Below are 19,387 nucleotides of genomic sequence, written 5' to 3'. Positions count from 1 at the left end.
AATAAAAACTTAGTAAAAAAAAATATTTTCGCTTATTATACTCTAAATATTTAAGGCAAAGGTCTTATATAGAAATTTTTAAACCTTGAACTTATAATGAAAATTTCAAATATATCTTTTGTGTCTATAATAATTTACTACCCGATTCGTTTATCATTCTTAGAAATTTTTTGAAATCTAAGATTTTCAGCTTTAATTATGAATAATTAAATAGTCATAATTTTACTATTAATTTTATCTCCATTTTTGGTAAGATTTTTATAAAAAAGATTTATAATTATTGTAATTAAGTTTAAAAAATAATAACACCCCTTATCATTTTATGTGGACTTAGAAAGCTCGTACGTTAAAATATGAGTTAATTTATTGGTTGTGAACAAAATTTGAGATCAAACGCTATATAACTAATAAATAAGCCTTAAAATTAGGCTTGATATAATAATTCTTTAAGCAAACAAGATAAGACTGGACTATAATGAGAAGTTATAATTTAAACCTCTTGCAAAATTTGAAATCAACATAAATAATAACCAATATAATAGCAAATAAACTTACTTATAGGCATAATGATTTTTAAAAAAAAAATTTTTAAATAAAAATGCTAGATTTAATTATACATATTTTAAATGCGATATCACAAATAAGCCTCAAAATAGGCATTATAATATTTTAAAATGTAAACAACTCTTAATTATTAATAAAACTCGTTTAAAATTAGATCGGTTTGCAGGTTTCAATCGGTAGCGGCGTTTTTTTTAAAATTAGCTGCACATATGCAAAACGAAATTAATTTATAAATCATTGTATTCTTTTTTTTTAAAATTTATTTGGGCACTCTTAGTTCCTAGATTGTTAATATAATTTGGTTCTTATTTGACCTGCTCAGCCCGATACTGAACTGTAGTTTTTTTATTTGTCCCAAGCCCGTCCCAGTTAAAGATTATGTCCACCCCATCGGGTTTTATTTAAATATAAAAGAAATTTCAATTTTTTTTTATTGTAAAACAAATATCCCATTAATAAAAATTATTAGCACCTTGTTTCTTATAAGAATATTAAGATATATCTCAATTTGTTTCACAAATTTATTGATATCTTGATTAAAAATTTATGGGCCAGGCTCGGGCCGGGACATGATTTGCGGATCTCTAATTTATCCACATGTAAATTAACCTTATGTATTTCTCGTTTTCTTAAATAGATTAAGAAATTGACTTTTTTAGAGTCACATCACACATGACATCCGTAATATTCTATCTATTTATATTAAACCTAATTTATATTAAATTTAGAATGCAAACAAAATATAAAGTAATTTTAATAAATGGAATAATTTCATATATCATCAATGACAATGTCATTGCCAATGATATTATATCATTGGTCATTGCATATCACATAGTATATGTTGAATATGTTGATCGATGTTATTTTATTATTTATTTTGGCAATTGATTTATTTTTTATATATCAATTTGTATTTAAATTTGGTCAAAATTTTATAACATTTTTTTATACATCAATTTGTATTAGTTATTTTTTTTATTATTGTTTAAAAAAAAGATATATAAAGAGATAAAAAAATATATAATTGATCTAAAAAATAAAAATGTAATATATCATTGAAAAATAAAATGTAAATTATTATAAGGAAATAAAATAAAATTATAACCAATATTAAAATGTGATAAAATTATATATCAAATAAAAAACGTGGAAATATTTCAAATTAAACAATATATAATTTATATAACATTCATTTATTTATATAATGATGTTCTTTTATAAGGCAGAATATAAGATATTATAATAGATATTTTTACATTACAATATTATCAATCGATATTATACATACAAATATACACATTATAAAACATATCTAACTAACGAATATAATAATTCCTAATATATATATAATATCATATCATATATTCACATACATATATTTCCATTATCAATATTATCTATATATATGTATAAAATGCAATTATGCATATAATTTTTATATTACTACAATAAGAAATATAAAGAAATTAGAAATCAAATTTAGTTAAACTTTAATATCTGTAAATAAATATTATTTTGTCTAGATTGATAGGGAACAAGGTTCTTTTAGCATTGAATAATAGTCCAGTGATGTATTAAAATTATTTCGACATGTGTACTTGATGCAGTAGATAGTACTTTCCCAGATAAATTAATACTAGGAAGTTTTGGTCGCTTTTTTCCTCAATAGATTAGGGAATTTTGTTCTAATATAATATGTTGGCCAAATAAAATGTGGTTTTCTTGTTTTAAAATATTAATTTTATTTAATCGTTGCTTGCAAATAATTGTTTATTTGTTTTGTTAGATAAGAATCGAATGTTTTCTCATTATCTTCAACTAATCTCATTCTCTGCATTTCTGATGTTCCATAAGTTTTAAATATCTAATTATAAAATGTAAAAATGTGGAAGAATTTAAATTAAATATACTGAAACAGTTTTAAAATCTTGAATCATGGATTATGGCCAATAATATATTATAAATAAATTATTTGCAGTTCAGTAATTGTAAACTTATTGTCAATCCTTTTTTCTTTTCTTTTAGATAAAATAAATGATATTTGAGTGAGGTAATAGATTCATTTATTATATATTTGCTTAATATTTTACTATGAAATAATATGCTGAATTTAATTGTTTTAGGGGAAAAGGAATTCTACAAACTCTGAATGGATTTAGTAAATGCGTAGTTCGTCAACTATATCCCATTCGGTATTAAAAGGTTTTAAACATTATTTCCCTATGTAGCATATTATTGTATAACTCTTGTTGACACCACGAATACTTTCTTTTCTAATATAATTAATATGCTGTGCCAACGGATAGGCCATATTGATTTCTTTTTAAGGTTTTCATATCAAGTTTATTTGAAGCATTGTAATAAATACTATTATATACCAATGCAATTTATATTTTGTTAATTTTTATATTCAAATTTAAAAATAATAATCTAATATATAAATATTAAATAACATTTTAAAAATCTTACACGCCGCGCCGCCTACACAAATAAATCAATGATGATACAGACGGCGAAGCTCTAGTAATCGTTTTGCCTACGGAGAAAATTACAGGAGGTGATAGCGTGAGAAGATAACAACATGTCGAGCTTTAAGAGTTGTTATATATAATCACAGTAATTCTGCAATTTCGGTACATGTAACTTGAACTTAAAAGTATACCATTTGCATTTATAAAAACTGTAAACTGTAGGAATTAGCTCAGAATTAGAAGTATCTTTATTAAATCAAGTACTGGAAAATTCCAATAGCATAATTTTGAAAGTAAAAATTATATCCCAAATGGTTTAAAATAATATCATTTATATAGAATGTTCAATTATTTAACAAGAAGAAAGTTTATAAATTTTCTATTATATATACATTTAACGATAATTTAAATATTTTATTTATTGTCGAAAAACAATATAAAAACAGATAATATAAAATTAAATTGGTGCCAAAAGTATAGCAACTTTTCGATAAACCATAACGTTACATTGGTAATAGATATATCTTCAACAGAATTTAAGATTTTATTTTAAATAAGTTTGAATATTTTTGCTATTTTTTAGATAAATTATTATTATTAAAGAAACTAACACCAGATATTCGAATTCATTAATTATTAAAAAATTAAAAAGAAATATCATGAAAATCCTAAACTATTCCTAGAGGCGATATAAATTTTTAAATATTTATATCATATCATACTTTCTATTCTAAATATATGAATATTAATCAATGTTAATAGAAAATCCGGCGGCTTTACAGACATGGCTTGTTAAAATATTAGCAACATTGTAATATTATATATATATTTATGCTATTTATAATAAAACCAATTTGATCCTAATATTATTTAAAATATTTATATATTAATTTAGGAGTGAAGCTAATCCAGATGCCTTGTCAAAATATGTATTGGCTTTGATAAAAAAGGATAATAAAAGTGAATATGAACTTAAAAAAATATGCGTTGATCAATTGGATGTATTTTTACAAGATGGTAAGCTCATCATTAAATAATATTTCATTTTAAACCAATCTAAATGATTAAAATATGGTTATCAGGTTATTTTTACCTTGTAAGATAAAGTCAGTTAAGTTTATTAAATTTTTTTTGGTTTACAAAATTTGCATTATTAATACCCACAATTCTAATCCCACAAATTAATAATTTATATTATGTATTAAGTTTAAATTCGACAAATTTATTTAATTCTTAAAAATTAAATCAAAAATGCTAAATAAAATATTATAGATAGAATATATTCTAGGTTTTTTTTCAGATGAATATGTAATAATTGATTTTTAAATTTATAAATTAAAATATTTAAGAAACCGAAAACTTTGTTAACAAACTGTTTGAGGTCATCAAAACTAAAGGCTATAACATCCTCACTTCCAAAGGAACTGATAAAAATTCTTCATCTATATCCTTAATCTCCAAAACATCCAGCTCTAAAACTTTGGGAAAATCAACCTCCAATTTATTAAAAGATAACATCAACACATCATCAGTCTCTACTCACATTGATAAAAATAGGCGTAAAAGATATGAGTCAGCCTCCAGTAGTTCTGATTCGAGTAGTTCAGAAGATAATTCTAATAAACTTTCCAGCAACATCAAAGTACCCTCTAATAACAATAACTCATATCCCAACACAAATATAAGTAAAAGTGTAGACAAAAACAATTTCAACTTTAACAAAGAAAAAGTTAAAAGTAACAATCTCAAGAATTATGTCTCTGCTATTGAAAGAAATATTGCCAATGTCACAAAAATTAGCAGAGATAAAGAGAGGGACAAAGAAAAGGAAAGAGAAAAGATTAAAGAAAAAGATAAGGAAAAAGTAGTCAAGAAGTATGAATTTACCACTTTGTCAATCGATGAGAAACTAATACCACCATCTAGTATTGCTCCATCTAAACAAGCTCATTCCTCTCAACAAATAAGCCCCAAGGATGATAGAACAATTACCAAGAACCTGGAGGATAATAATTATATTGATAAGAGTGCTCCAGTTTACAATGAAGTAATTGATATAATCATAATTACTTTGAAAACCTCTGATATTCATATATATATTATTGATTTTATTGTTTTCTAAAATCCTTTAATATTTTTAGCCCTTAACCTTCCCAGCTAAAAATATTTTATTGGACAATATCCAAAAATTTATCATAGGGTACACTCAATTTACCTCACAATATTAATCTTAAATATATCATACCTGGAGCTAGTGTTGTTAAACGGCTCGATTTGAGCCGATTTTTAAAAATGGCTAACTCAATATTTTAGCCAGAAAATTATTGTCTAGGCCTCTAGATTTTGTCAATAGATGTTCAAACCTTTGTGCCACCTATGAGCAAAATCTTAAGGCTTGCATAATATTTTTCCTAATAAAATATTGAGTTAGCTGTAGGGTTGTGCCGACCACATACTATCCGATATTGGTTTAAAACCGATACAGATCAGATATTTATATTGATTTTTCACCACCCCCCTCTGAACCAAACGTAATTAAGAAATCAATATTTTTTATGCAAAAATTCGAATTATGCAATTAATTTAATTTTTTTATTTCTAAAATAATTTTAAAAAGTTTACGGATATTGGTAGTAGTGTTGTTAAACGGCTCATTTTAAGCCGATTTTTTAAACCGGCTAACTCAATATTTTAGCTAGAATAATAGTGCCCAAGTCTAGAGATTTCTATTATATATGTCTAGACCTTTGTTCCTTCTATGAGCAAATTCTTCAGGCTTGCACAATATTTTTCTGTATGAAGTATCAAGTTAGCCGTTTTTAAAAATTGGCTCAAAACGAGCCGTTTAACAACACTAATTGGTAGTATATAATAAATTTTTCATTATTCCTCCCCATGAAATTAGAATTCTGCAGATAACGGATTTTGCAAAATTATTTATGTCTTTTGTAAAATATTTCCATAATTCAGATAACATATTTTAAAAAATTTTTTATTTAAAATATAAATAATAAAATTGGCGTTATTTTGAAATAAATAATTGGGTGTTTCTTTCTATAAATCTATTTTAAAAAATAAGCAAAATTTTAGCTGTGTTGTGCATTTGCATTGTTTAAAAAGAAATTATTTAGAAAATATTATCATTGTAAAATTAATATACATAAAATAACAAGAAAAGAGAAGTAAAAAGATCGGATTAGATCGGGTTTTTACAGGTATCGGCCCGATCCGATATTTTTGGAAAACTCGAGATATCGGTGCCGATCCGATATTTAATATCGGCACAGCCATAGTTAGCCGTTATTAAAAATCGGCTCAAAATGAGCCATTTAACAACACTACCTGGAGCCTTTGTACCCTAAATATAAACAAGTTGGAGATCATAGTACTACCTAATCTTTTGAAACCTTTTTCTTATTTTTTGTAAATAAAATAAATTTTTCATTGTATACTAGTCATTTTTTTCATAATACTGTCAATAAAAAAAACATGTTTTAGGAACTGATAAATATAAACAAGTTGGAGATCATAGTACTACCTAATCTTTTGCAACCTTTTTCTTATTTTTTGTAAATAAATTTTTCATTGTATACTAGTCATTTTTTTCATAATACTGTCAATTAAAAAAAAACATGTTTTTGGAACTGCTAATTACATATTTCTCCTAATCCCATATAATTTTAATTTTGAATATATTTTACAAATTTTCTCTAATTCAAGGTCAAAACCAAGTCAAGTCTAACTATCCAAGTAAGACAATTTATATTGTGTAATTTGTCTCATCTTGATTTAAAAATTCACATTCAGTTTGAGTAAAATTAAACTGAATTTTTACAAATAAATCGTCTAAATGATTAAAAATCATTATTATACAACAATAGTTTGGAATTATTAGGAAAATTTTTTGTTATCACCTTGCCTAATCTACACTACTAGAGATGATGCACTTGATCCAATATTATACCTAAAAATTTTTCTATAATGCCTATCTTGATACTGATTTTTCCTAGATTTTTATAGGACATCTTATTTTATAATTTTAAAAAATTGAAGCTTGCCTTTGTTTTTTAGAGATAAACTCCTTAAAACTTCTTGTATATTAATGCCATATTTTAAAATTAAAAAAAAAAAATTTTCTCAGTCTTCATTACCACCAAAAAATTTTTTTAATTTTGAACCTATAATTAAGGTTGTTAAAAACCCAGAAAAGTCCCAATTAAGATTTTAGCCAAGGTAGATTTAGCTCATAGAAGCCATGAAGGTTTGGAACTCTATTTGGCAAAACTTGAGGCTTACATAATATTATTTTGGCTAATTTGGGTGGTTTTTTAAAATTAACACTAATCGGTCTTTTTAACAACCCTGCTTATAATGCAGTGAATTTTGATAAAGCATTATAGGTCTATAAATTATTTTCATGTATTGTGTACTCTTCACAGTTAAGGTAATAAATTAATTCACAACAAAATTTAAATATTGAGAAGACATATGAAATGAGGCTTTCTTTTAGTTATTAATATCAGTTTTATAGTTATTATTTTAAAAAAGTAAAATATTAGGCTTTCATGTAATTATATTACCCATCATTCATAATTACAATTCATGGCAAATTTTATTTAATACGCTCTATTTTTGTATTCTATGCTGCAAATTCGCATTAGCAACTCTGAATAAGGCCTGCATTCAGAGTTAGGACGAATTTGGGCGGAGCATACAAAATGTGCTGTGTTTTTATATATACACTTCTTATCTGTTTAGAAATTTTTAGCTCAATGTTTTTTGCTAAATTTATGGCTTAACAGGACATCTTTTTTATAAAGAGTGGCTATTTATTAATTTGGACATCAGCAAAATTTAAAAATATTTGGGAACAAAACCCACCATTATGGAATAGCGAGATCCGAGTTCCAAACACTTTAAAGAATCCAATAAAAATATTTAAACAATAAATCAATACACCAAAATGTATCAGTATGCCACGCCACTCCCACTGATTAACTTTTAAGACATTTCATGGCACCATCGATTTTAAGTGGTTTATATAAATATCTTTAAATGGAACACAAAAAACTTGTGTAAAAATATTTATAATAAATTAAATCTTATACTGGAATCAATATAATTTATATTTCTTACAATGTTCGCTAGTTAAAAATGACGTACTATCATTTTGGAATTACAGAACTAGAATTATCTAATTCATATTTGCTAGGAAGATACTTTCCATCACAGTTGCCAGCATCTAGAATGGACATACTCGGTTGATATTGAACTCAAAAAGGTCTTCATTATCCCCAGATAACTTGAATAAAATTTTATTTACACTTGATAACTATGATGATATATATTCTCATATAAATTTATAAATTCAATTTGTATATTTAAATTTTCATTCCTCTCAAACATCAATATCAATCCACTGACACAGCAGAAACAAAAAAGATCAATAAATCCAAAAAATTTAACAATTTACTATTTATTCCTATGGTAACTTCCACAAATGTCCATTATTTGCCATTCACCTATAAGTTTGTAAAAATCCTGTATTACAAACAATGGCAAAGAATTTATATATATACATCTGAGATCTAACCTGCCCCTGATTTTTTTAAAAAAAATTTGGCCTGGCTCGGTTTTTATATTTTTTGAACCGGCCCATGTATTATTTTTTAAAAATTTTTAGGCCTAACATGGCCCAGGCATATTTTAAGTACGGCCGACCCGTGTGCCCGGCCTAGGCCTTCATTCAAAAAATTTAAATAGAAAATTTTAAATCTAATTATGGTTCCTTTTTGGGAACAAAATTATGATAGTGCAATTTTATTTTAATAGTGTTTTAATTTTATATAGTAAATAAATTTATATTTGTGTAAAATGTTTCTCTTTTTTTTTATAGATAATGTGAAAATTCAATCTTCTTATCACTCATTGCTTAATTTGATGATTCAATATGTATTTTATTTTGATTTTTTTGCTAAATTTTATAAATATTATAATATACAAACAAATTTACACTCTTTATCATTTATGTTGTTTTATTGGTATTCGGTGTGCTGCTGGCCACCGGTAAAAAAATGCACAGGCGCTGCCAAAGATGAATAATTCATAGGCGCACAGATCTAATCTCGCAATATTTTAAGCAATATATTATAGGGATTTTTTTTTACTCGGACTCTTGTTAGAACTAGTTTCTGAACTGGTTTCCAAACATTTTTTAAAGTCTGATAGTAATTTCCAGATTTGGTCAGGTTTTGAATTTTTCCCAAACTCCGAATTTCTTTAAAATGTTGTTATAGGCATCGATTCTAAGTAACTTATCTATTCATTTATCTTTATTCCTTAATCGTCGAACAAAGCGAAACGCTTCTAAAGATCTACCTTCATCTCAACTTCCTCAAACTCCTCCCAAAAAAACTTTGATCAAAAGCCATGACGTTGGCCCGGAAAATAAAATCAACAAAACTATTATAATACCCGTATCTACATCCGCCTCAAGCCTGGTCCCCACCGCGGCGGGCTCTTGTAGAGATTATAACGAGAAAGGGTTTTGCATGAAGGGCGATCAATGTCCTTACGGGCACGGGAAGGATGCCGTAGTTTTGACCGACGTCAAATCTGTTTTCCCGTTTGCCAGTGGTAAGTTTACAAACCTTTATCCTTATTAAGATAGCTCTAATTTTCCAATAAAATTGTATAATTGATTATTACCTTTCATCTATTATTTTATCCTAAAATCCTTACTCCGTAGAATCATTACCATCCCACCCTCCGCCCATGCATCCATCTTCTTTTCTCTCCTCTCTCCCGCCTCCCTCATTTCCTTCCTTACCGCCACCGCTATTTCCGCCTCCTCACTTCCCGCCCCCTCATTCCAGCCGCGCCCCTCTTTTACCGCCCCCGCAACTTCCCATGACTCACCATCTCTCCTATCCTTGTACGACGAACGTTATGCTGAGCGAATACAATCCGGAGGAACCCGGGCTGGCTCGAAAAGCCGAAATTGTCGGTATCGATGAGGAAGATGTAGACTTGGACCACGCCCTCGAGGATGTTCCCGATAATTTTCAAGTAAACATTGGAGGGCCCATTGGGGGCTTCGACTATGGACGATTGGGAGGAGATTTCCAAGACGAGTAAAATATTCCTTCTACATATTTATTCCCACATTAGAAAATCTACTTTAATTTTTTTTTTTAAAGATTGATGGGTAAAAATTTTCTTATTACTCTCAATAAACTTTACGAATCGCGAAAAATGGGGATGATATGTAATATATTCTCGAATATCTCTAAAATAGTATTATTAATAGATATTAGGTTAGGGAAGGTGATACTTATATTTCAATTGTTTTTTATTGAACCATTAAGTGATTTTCTTAAATATTTCTGGATCCTAACATCTAGCACCATTATTTTTAGAGATTTTCGATAATATATAAAGAATCTATCATTTTAGCTATTTCGAACCACCACATATTTTGAACTACCATTTTTATCTTTTTTAAAAGATTATAAAATAAATAAAATATTGGTTTCGAAACATGGTTGCTGACTCGATTTTTCGAAAAATTTCAGTTGACACACTTCCGATTCTGGTGACCTACTCCTCGAAAATATCTAAAATAATATTTACAGATGTTATGGAATAGTTTTCACTTGATTTCCCAAAATAATTAAGATTTTTGTATTTTTTTTACCAAATGTTTTTTATTGGCTGGTCCGAAATTTTGAAAAGGTTTTTGAAGCTGATAATTAGGCAAATTCATGTTGTTTTTCATCATAAAATAAATTATTATGGGCTGGGTTGGATAACTCGTATAAAAATATATTTCATAGGCAGGACTGGGTGTAAAAATGATCAGAGACTTACGGGCCGGGTACATGGGCCGGGCCGTATTTTAATTTTTTTAAAATAACCCCAGGCCGGGCCTAAAAAAATTGTGTAAAATAATTATGGACTAGGCTGAGAGCTAGGAAATTTTTACTCGGTTTGGGACTTAACCACTCCAACCTCTATGAACATTGCCTTCTTTTACGTCTGTCAATATTAGATTTTTGAGGATGTTATATATAAAAAAATATATTCCTAATTGTTTGAACCATTAATGTTTTCGCTAATTATAAACGGGAAAATTGTCATATTATTTAATTATTATGTACAATATATATTTTCATACACATTGAAACAGTAGCACGCTGACTTACACTAACAATTTCAATCATCACACCAATCGCAAAAGGTTAATTAATTCCATCAAAAATAAGTACAACAACGTTATCATCAACACGAGATCCAATCCCTCGTTATTCAAAAATCAGAATCCTCAAAATCAGGTTGGCAATAAAAATAACAAAACTCTCGAGCTCAAGAAAATACCTGTGGAGATGAATAGTATTAGTCAACTGAACGGTTACTTCCAAAGATTCGGCCAATTAGTCAATATTCAAGTGTGTAAACATTTCTTTCTTAAATAAATGAATGAATTTGAGAAAGTTACACGGGGAAAATAGGGTGCGTTAAATCGTGAGATTGTAAATGAATAAGGGTGAAAAAACATGTCATCTAATTCCCTGCCATTGTAAAAGGGAAGAATTTGCTGTTTAGATGGACTTAGTGTAGTTAAACGGCTCGTTTTGAATAGATTTTTAAAAACGGCTAACTCAATAATTTGGCCTGAAAAATATTGCTTAGGCCTCGAGATTTTGATAATATATGTCTAGACCTTTGGTCCTTCTATGAACAAAATCTTCAGGGTTGCGTAATATTTTTCTGGATAAAATATTTAGTTAGCCGTTTTTAAAAATCGGCTCAAAACGAGCTATTTAACAGCACTAGATGGACTAACAGTATAGATGTTAGAAACGGACTAATATGGAAACTCAATAAATGGACAATGAAATCAGAAAAGTCATATTAAAATACTCTATGATTAAAAGTTTAAAACAAAAATTTATTTTTCTACAAACTTTGGTCTTTTTTTTTTGAAACTGGAAAGTTTCGAGACGATGAGACGATCCTAATTTTAATTATCGTTTTTGTATATCCCACTACCCAGGTCAACCACGATGACGACCCCAGAGCTGCTCTAGTGACCTTTAGCTCCAACGCGGAAGCTTATAAGGCTTACAAATGCCAGGAACCTATATTCAATAATCGTTTCATCAAGATGTTTTGGCACAACCCATCCAAAGTGGAATCCGACAATGTTAATAAGGTATATATGTATAATGTATATGCATGCCATGCAACTAAATCCTTCCACAAATCAATTTGGTCTGTCCAAAGTTGCATTGGAGATCGATTATAAAACTTGTAAAATTAGAATAATTCCTAATGAGATCCTCGGCAGAATATATGAGATGTTAAAAATCACTTGATTCGAAGTATTTATAGATAAAAATAGAAAAGAGGGTCAAATCTTGAATATTATACTATTTTTAAAAGAACATCATTTTTTACATTTATTTTGCAAAGTAACAAGTAATATACTTTATTTCTAAACACAAACGTTTTACTTTAATATAAAGGAAAATTAATAATTTGATTTAATCTAATGCTCGTTTCGCAATTTTTATTTTCGAACATTTTACAAAGTTCTTCCTTCAAATTTTACCCAGAATTTATATTGTAAAATATATTTTTAAAAAAAATGAAGAAAAAACATTTAGCTATAAAAATAATCATTAAAGCTTTTATAGGAGAAAAGTAAATGCGTGTTTTTAAAAATTTATCATTATGAGTACGTTCTGGTTCTACTTGATGGGATACGGCCTAAATATTTGTATTAATAATTTTCATTACAAAATTAGTTTGATCGATCAGAATCGAACGAGTTAGGCTTTAATGATCCACTAGAAACGGAGTTGAGAGAAGATGCTAACCCACGCATTGACTCCCAAAAAATAGCAAGAATTAAAAAGTTTTCTTCCGATACCTCCCATTTCAATAATCATTTCAAAAAGATCAAACTCAGCCAACACAATATCCCTCCGCCTCAACATGCGACCGATCAGATGACGGGAGATTGGTTTGATAAAAATGAAGAGGTAATTTTGTTTGCCATTGCTTAAATTTTTTTTTAAACCTTTGAAGATAACTATAAAATAAGAGATAAATAAATTACCCATTAGAATTATTGAACACGCCCACATTAAATTGATTCTAATGTTTTCCAGATTTTTCTTTATCGACATTTTCAGATTAGTTTTTATTCGCTGACCCCTAAAACCTTCCTTTAACCCCCTTTTTTAAACTTTCGAAAATAAGGCACATACCCCGATCTCCATTACCCCTGCTACAAATGACACGATGGACCCCCAATCTCTGAGGTTGGACAAACGCATTGACCTAACCCGCACTCGTTACTCTCTCCTGTTGAAACGGATCGAAAATCAGAGGGCCCTAATAGAGAAAATGAGCCTCAAACCTGCCCTCTTTTCCGGTTCTGTTCGGGATACGGCCATCGAGACCATGAAAGAACTCGAGCAAAGCGTGGGTAAGCTCAAGAGGGAACTGGACGATTATTACGGGTTCGAATAATATTGTTTTGTGTCTAAGCTGAATCTTTAAATTTTGGGATTCTATTTGAGCCGTTATAATTAGCGCCATGATCGCATCGAATACTAGTGATTGACGTGGGAGATTGTGATGTATTCGTCGCTATGAATACTCTCCTAATTCCCATATCCGCTGATGGGAGGAGTGAAATAGATAGGGTTGACTAACCCTCCTCGCATAATTTATCACATTTTTTTTAAAAAAAAATATTTGGCCATTTTTTGTTCAAATTTTAAAAATAAGAATAAATGTCTCGCAACTTATTAATTTTTGAAATGACTTTTTTAATGTTTATTTTTAAAAAAAATATATATACAATTTAGCTCTTCTAATGGTATTAACGTTAATCCCGCCACTGGTGCTCATGGGATGAGTCTGATTGGCAACACTATAAAAGAAAATATTATTAAAATGGTTTGATTTATTTTAGATAAGAAAAAAACACCTCATCATGTAGTAATTATAATTCTTAATTCAAAGGACAAACTTTTTTTAAAAAAATCCATAATTGGAGGTGTAAATATTTTTTACTGACAAATATTTTTTAAAAAAAGGTAATTAATTTTTTTTTAAGTTTAATATTTACTGACGAATTCAAATTATCGTAATTTTATATTAAATTTTTTTTTGAAAAAAATTTGTTTTATTTTCTATTTACCGCCCACAAATGATGTATATCTTTCCGATGTCAATTACATTTTATTCATTCTTATATTTACCCCATCATTCACAAAACTATTATCTATCAAATTTAAAAAAAATTTTATAGACCAAAAAGCAAATTCTAGATGCCGAGCTCGAATTGATCACCAGGGCCCCGAAAGAGCTTCTTTCTAATGCTACTAACAACCTGGCATTCGCCCCTTCTCCCGTCAACAAAGAAACCAATTCCTCCTTCAATACGAGTAAGTTTATATCCACTATAACTAGAATAGTTGTTAGGCCAAGTTGCTTATACCAGAGCGTTCTAGCTTTTTAGAAATTAGGCGTTTTTGATAAATCATTTATAAAAAATATAATATTTGAAAGTTTCATATAAAAAAAAAGATCTTGTCATTTTTAAGTAAAATTTGATCACAAATTTTCAAACTCTGATTAGAAATTGTAAATGTATAGTTATATAAATTATACAGAGTATACAGTAAATAGATTATGTACTGTGTTGTTAGACGATTTGATTTTACCCAATATTTTGCCCTAAAAAATATTGCAGCAAGCACTCGAGATTTCCTTAATAGATGTCCGCACCTTTTTGTCATTTATGACCATTCAAGTTTGCGTTTTTTTTGAAAAAAAAAATATTTATTTTAAATTTAGGCAGTTAAGGTCGCATTTAAAGTTAGGTACGATTCGTTTAAGCGACACTAAATTTTTCGCTGCATAATTTACTTAATCAAGCCAAATAAGGTATAATTTATCAATACTGAGCGAAATGATGAAATCGCTACAGCTGTTTACGTATATCAAAAATTATTATCGCTATGACGAATCAGTTGTGATGATTTAGCAATTATATCCCATCGCTTGAGCGTATGCTATAAATACAGCGTAAAACAGCAAAAAAAATTGACATGTTTTTATTTCAGCTTTGAAAGAGAATAAGTTATTATTAAAAATTATCTCAAACTATTTTGCGTTTTTTTTAAATATGTTAAAACGCAAAAGCGTTTACCAATTTTCACCATTTCATTTAAAATACATTATTTTAAGAACAAGATACAAACGCTTAGATTTGGTACAACTTATTTTAAAAATAAAATCAGAAGGGTTATTTTCTTGATCAAATTTTACTTTATAAAATGTCATAATCTGATTTTAAAAAATCTATTATAAGCAGGAACGGGCCGGGAACTGAAATTTGAGTAAATTTATGGAACGCATTCCGGACCCTGAATGTTCCTAAAAATGTATTTAAATTTCTTATTTATTTATATAATTTTAAAAAATAAAAAATTTTTTATCCCCATCTTACAGTTGCATATTTTAAATTCTTTATAGTTTTATTTTTAATAATATTAAAGAATTATTGATCATATTATACTGTTACATCAAATATTGTTTTAATTTTAAAAAATCACGCTAACATATGAAACCTATATTATGTTAAAATAAACTACTACAAAAAAAGCCGAAATTCAAGATATCAAGTTACTAATCCAAAGGTTGAACCGTAAAAAGGCCGCCCTTCTCAATTCTTCCAACCCTATCCGATTGGGCAAGAGCAGAATTATCAACAAGTTACCGTCGGCTTACAAGAAAGATGTAAATACCAGTTCAAACGGAAGTCTAGCGGTGCCCAGGATGCGTACCGGATTATCTCATGTTAGTTCCGTTGCTTGTTTCTCTTGAGATTTTTTGTCGTGATTTATTGATTTCACGTATTTTTTTAATCCTTGTTTTTGTCACATGATATAGTTAGTATGTTATTTGATTGGTAAGGGCTCAGAAAATCAAGAACATAAGGCGTAGTTTATTATTTTTTTGTATTTTTTTTAAAAAAAAATTGGTTTTTGAGAATGTTTAAATTAGGGTTGTCAGGATGGTATAAAAAAATCTTGTGAATTGTAAGTTATGTACCCATATTCGATGTTTCATCTTTTTTAAATATCGGTTATTGGCCGATATTATAAAATATCCGATAAAATGGTGTCTTAATTTTTAAAAATTTATCTAAAATTTTGTTTTTATTGCTTATTATTTAAATAGATTAATGTTATTATATAAAAAGTGATTTATCGATAAAAATATTTTGTATAAGAATTATGAATATAAAATATAAGTGATCATTATAATATGTTTAAATAACTTAGGTTATGGTTTTAGTTAAATTATGATGTTGGTAATATGAGATGAGTAGAAGTATGCATTAAAAATTAAAACGATTAGTATGTTTACAGACGATTACAATTTAATATCGGATCGGCTTCCAAAAAGTAGTATATGTTTTGGTGCACACATAATTATAAAATATACACATTTTTTAAAAAAATGGTTAAGTTTAGATCTATTTATAATTTTTACATCTCATTATACCTAATGGTTCTTTATTTTTTTTAGATATATTTTACATCATTAAAATAAGTGTTGAAAATATGGTTTTTTCTCTAAATAACAATTAATAATATTTACTTTCTTTGAAGGCTGTCGATAGGAGACCCAAATCTTTGCTCCTTGCTTTACACCCATCCCATCCCAATCAGCCAATTAACGCCGAAGATGAAAAGTGGCTAGTGTTCGGGGAAAAGCTGAAAGAATATTTGGGCTTTAAATTATTGCCAGCTCAGACCTTCGAAAGAATCGAATCACTGGAAGAGGGAAAAGGGCTTAATTTTCGGCTTGAATTTGAAAATAGGAAAGAAGCCGAGAGGGTATGGAATTCATATGTCACGTATTTATTTAATTGTCATGGTGATATTCACAATATCGGGTTTTATTAAATTGGCCCGATTTTTTTAGCAAGTCTTTAAAACTGAAAACATCCGTTTTAAATATTTAAAAAATGGGTACCGAACCGTATCTCAGCATTTTAGATAATTTTGTCAAGAACTATTGAACTACAAGATTTTCCAGCGGACCAAGCATCGTTGGAAATATTTTTACGGAGTTGGGGCTCGGTCAAAAATTATGAAAATATTTTTTTAAGCTAATAATTTATTAATTTATGTTTCCTCGGTCAAAGCCAAAATAAAACCCCATATAAAATTTCTACGGGCTAGACCACTCCCACCTTTAGTTAGGACCATAGGACAAAATTTTCACTGGACCGAGGATTGAACCAGTTTATTAAAAAGAAGTTAATTATTAAATCCTTGTTGGCTTTTTAATTTGAAAATTGGTTTGCCTAGATTTAGAGTCATTATTTACTAATTATAACCATGTATTTATTAACTTTATATATGAATGACATATGTCGGTTTTACAATAATTTGAAAGATTTTATTGAAACAGGCACATCACAAGTTTAAAACAAAAAAACGATTGCCGTTTAAATAATTTATTATTGAAAATTTCATTTTAGTTTATTGATTTAAATCATTGCCCTAAATAGAAAATTTATAGATATTTAAATTATCTTGGGAATCTATTATTTTCTCTTAGCGATTAAGTTTGCTATCTGAACCTTGAGAAATAATTACGAGTGTTTCAATAAGCATTTAGGAAATCATAATCTCAATATTATATTGTTTCACGTACTTATAAAGTTACTTAATTTTTATTTATAACGATTTTATTATAGAAAATTTCATTTTTGAATATGAAAATAAAAATTAATTCTTTTAATTTATCGCCCTAAGAAAAAATAAACAGTTTTTTTTAGATATATTTAAATGATTTTAGATCTGAGCATTTTAATTTTAATATCTTGAGATTCAGTCTAAGCTTTAACTAATAATTGCGGGCGTTTCGATATTTATTCAGAGCATTTCTGTATTTATACTTAGCTGTTAAGTAGAACTAAAAATCATATTCATAATATATTGTATCGCAAAAAAAAAAGGTTAAATTTTATCATTTATATTTACTCTATATTTATTACAGTTCATGTCCATGGCAAGTTCGAGTAGCCTCACCTTCGAAGGTTTTAATATGCGCTTTACTTGGCAATCATCATCCACCAATAATGCTACAACAATGCCAGCTAATAGTTCTATTCAAATTTTAAAAAATTTCCCTTCAAACCCGCAAATCGATAACGCGTCCCAAATAATCCCTTCCTAAAAATGAAAATTGTCTTTTTCTTTAGTGTATATTTTTAATATGATTATATTTATAAAGATATCACTATATTTTAATAAGTAACTATCATTTTAAAAAAAATGTTTATTAGATCCTTTTTTTTAAAAAAAAATCAAATTTAGAAACTTATTAAGGGTGGGATGTTTAATTATATGTTTTAATTTCTTCTTTCCCCTTGAACTTTCACATGTTTTTCAGAAAGTATTAATTGTTTTTAGAAATATGTTTTACTCTAACAATTACTATCATGATATTGCCAGTTGATTAGCTAATTATATTGCAAACCACCAATGACCATAAATCTTTACCCCCCCCCCTTCTCTCAACACAATGACAATTATTATTATACATAATATGAGATAAGTTATACATTATTATTTTTCAAATAAGTTATCAATTGTTCTATTTCTTAATTATAAAAATTTTTAGTCTCTGTATTTTATGTTTATATTTTTACCAAAATAATAATAAATTTCACAACCTATCATTTTAAAACAAAAAAAGAAATAATATTTACCATATTTTGTATTTCTTAAATTTTATTTTTGTTGGCTATCAAATTAATTATGTTGTTTTATAAAACTACATGTTTTTTTATATATTAAAATATAGAAGATTTAAAAAAAATGATTATTTTATATATATATATATGAAAAAGAAGGAAAGAAAGCGACAAAAGAGGCAAAGTAAATTAATAAAATAATTTTGGGTGTATATAAATATTTTATATATTATTCAAATGTATTCTCCATTTAATCATTTGTGTCTGTTTATTTTAATTAGAATCATAGTTTGGAACTTTTACTTAGAAAGGGTTTTATCTATTGATATATAATTTTATGAGTTAATTAAGTTAGAGGTCTACAAAGCCAGACCCACTATAATCAATTTTTATTTCGACTCCGGTCGGGAAATAAATTTTTTCCTATGGGTTTTGCAGATTTCCACATTTTACGTTGTTCTGAAGGTTCCGGTTTCAAACTCTGTTGAGGTACAATATTAATAATGATTTCTTGCGACAGGTTTTACCTTTTTTGAACTACTTTATCAAAATA

General features: G+C 27.7%; 1 protein-coding gene across 2 annotated transcripts; it reads left to right on the top strand.

The window, feature by feature from the left end:
* The first annotated feature begins 3,730 nt into the window (after positions 1–3,730).
* On the top strand, positions 3,731–18,854 carry LOC135928134 (RNA-binding protein 26-like). 2 transcript variants are annotated; one of them, XM_065464497.1, is made up of 14 exons: positions 3,731–3,849; positions 3,934–4,055; positions 4,388–5,085; positions 9,395–9,674; positions 9,787–10,171; positions 11,230–11,485; positions 12,094–12,252; positions 12,848–13,084; positions 13,305–13,567; positions 13,919–14,009; positions 14,365–14,500; positions 15,724–15,917; positions 16,736–16,963; positions 18,135–18,854. In XM_065464497.1, exons 1-14 carry the CDS (start codon positions 3,791–3,793, stop codon positions 18,312–18,314), a joined length of 3,288 nt encoding a protein of 1,095 aa, XP_065320569.1. In that variant the 5' UTR covers positions 3,731–3,790; the 3' UTR covers positions 18,315–18,854. The 2 variants fall into 2 exon arrangements, with proteins under 2 accessions (XP_065320569.1, XP_065320568.1); XM_065464496.1 differs by having other exon boundaries at positions 11,227–11,485; positions 18,135–18,853.
* The last annotated feature ends 533 nt before the right edge of the window (positions 18,855–19,387 follow it).

Source organism: Gordionus sp. m RMFG-2023, chromosome 4 (assembly GCF_954871325.1).
Source record: "Gordionus sp. m RMFG-2023 chromosome 4, tfGorSpeb1-WG-v2, whole genome shotgun sequence".
NCBI classification, from domain to species: domain Eukaryota; kingdom Metazoa; phylum Nematomorpha; class Gordioida; order Chordodea; family Parachordodidae; genus Gordionus; species Gordionus sp. m RMFG-2023.
This window is presented reverse-complemented; position numbering and strand designations above follow the sequence as displayed.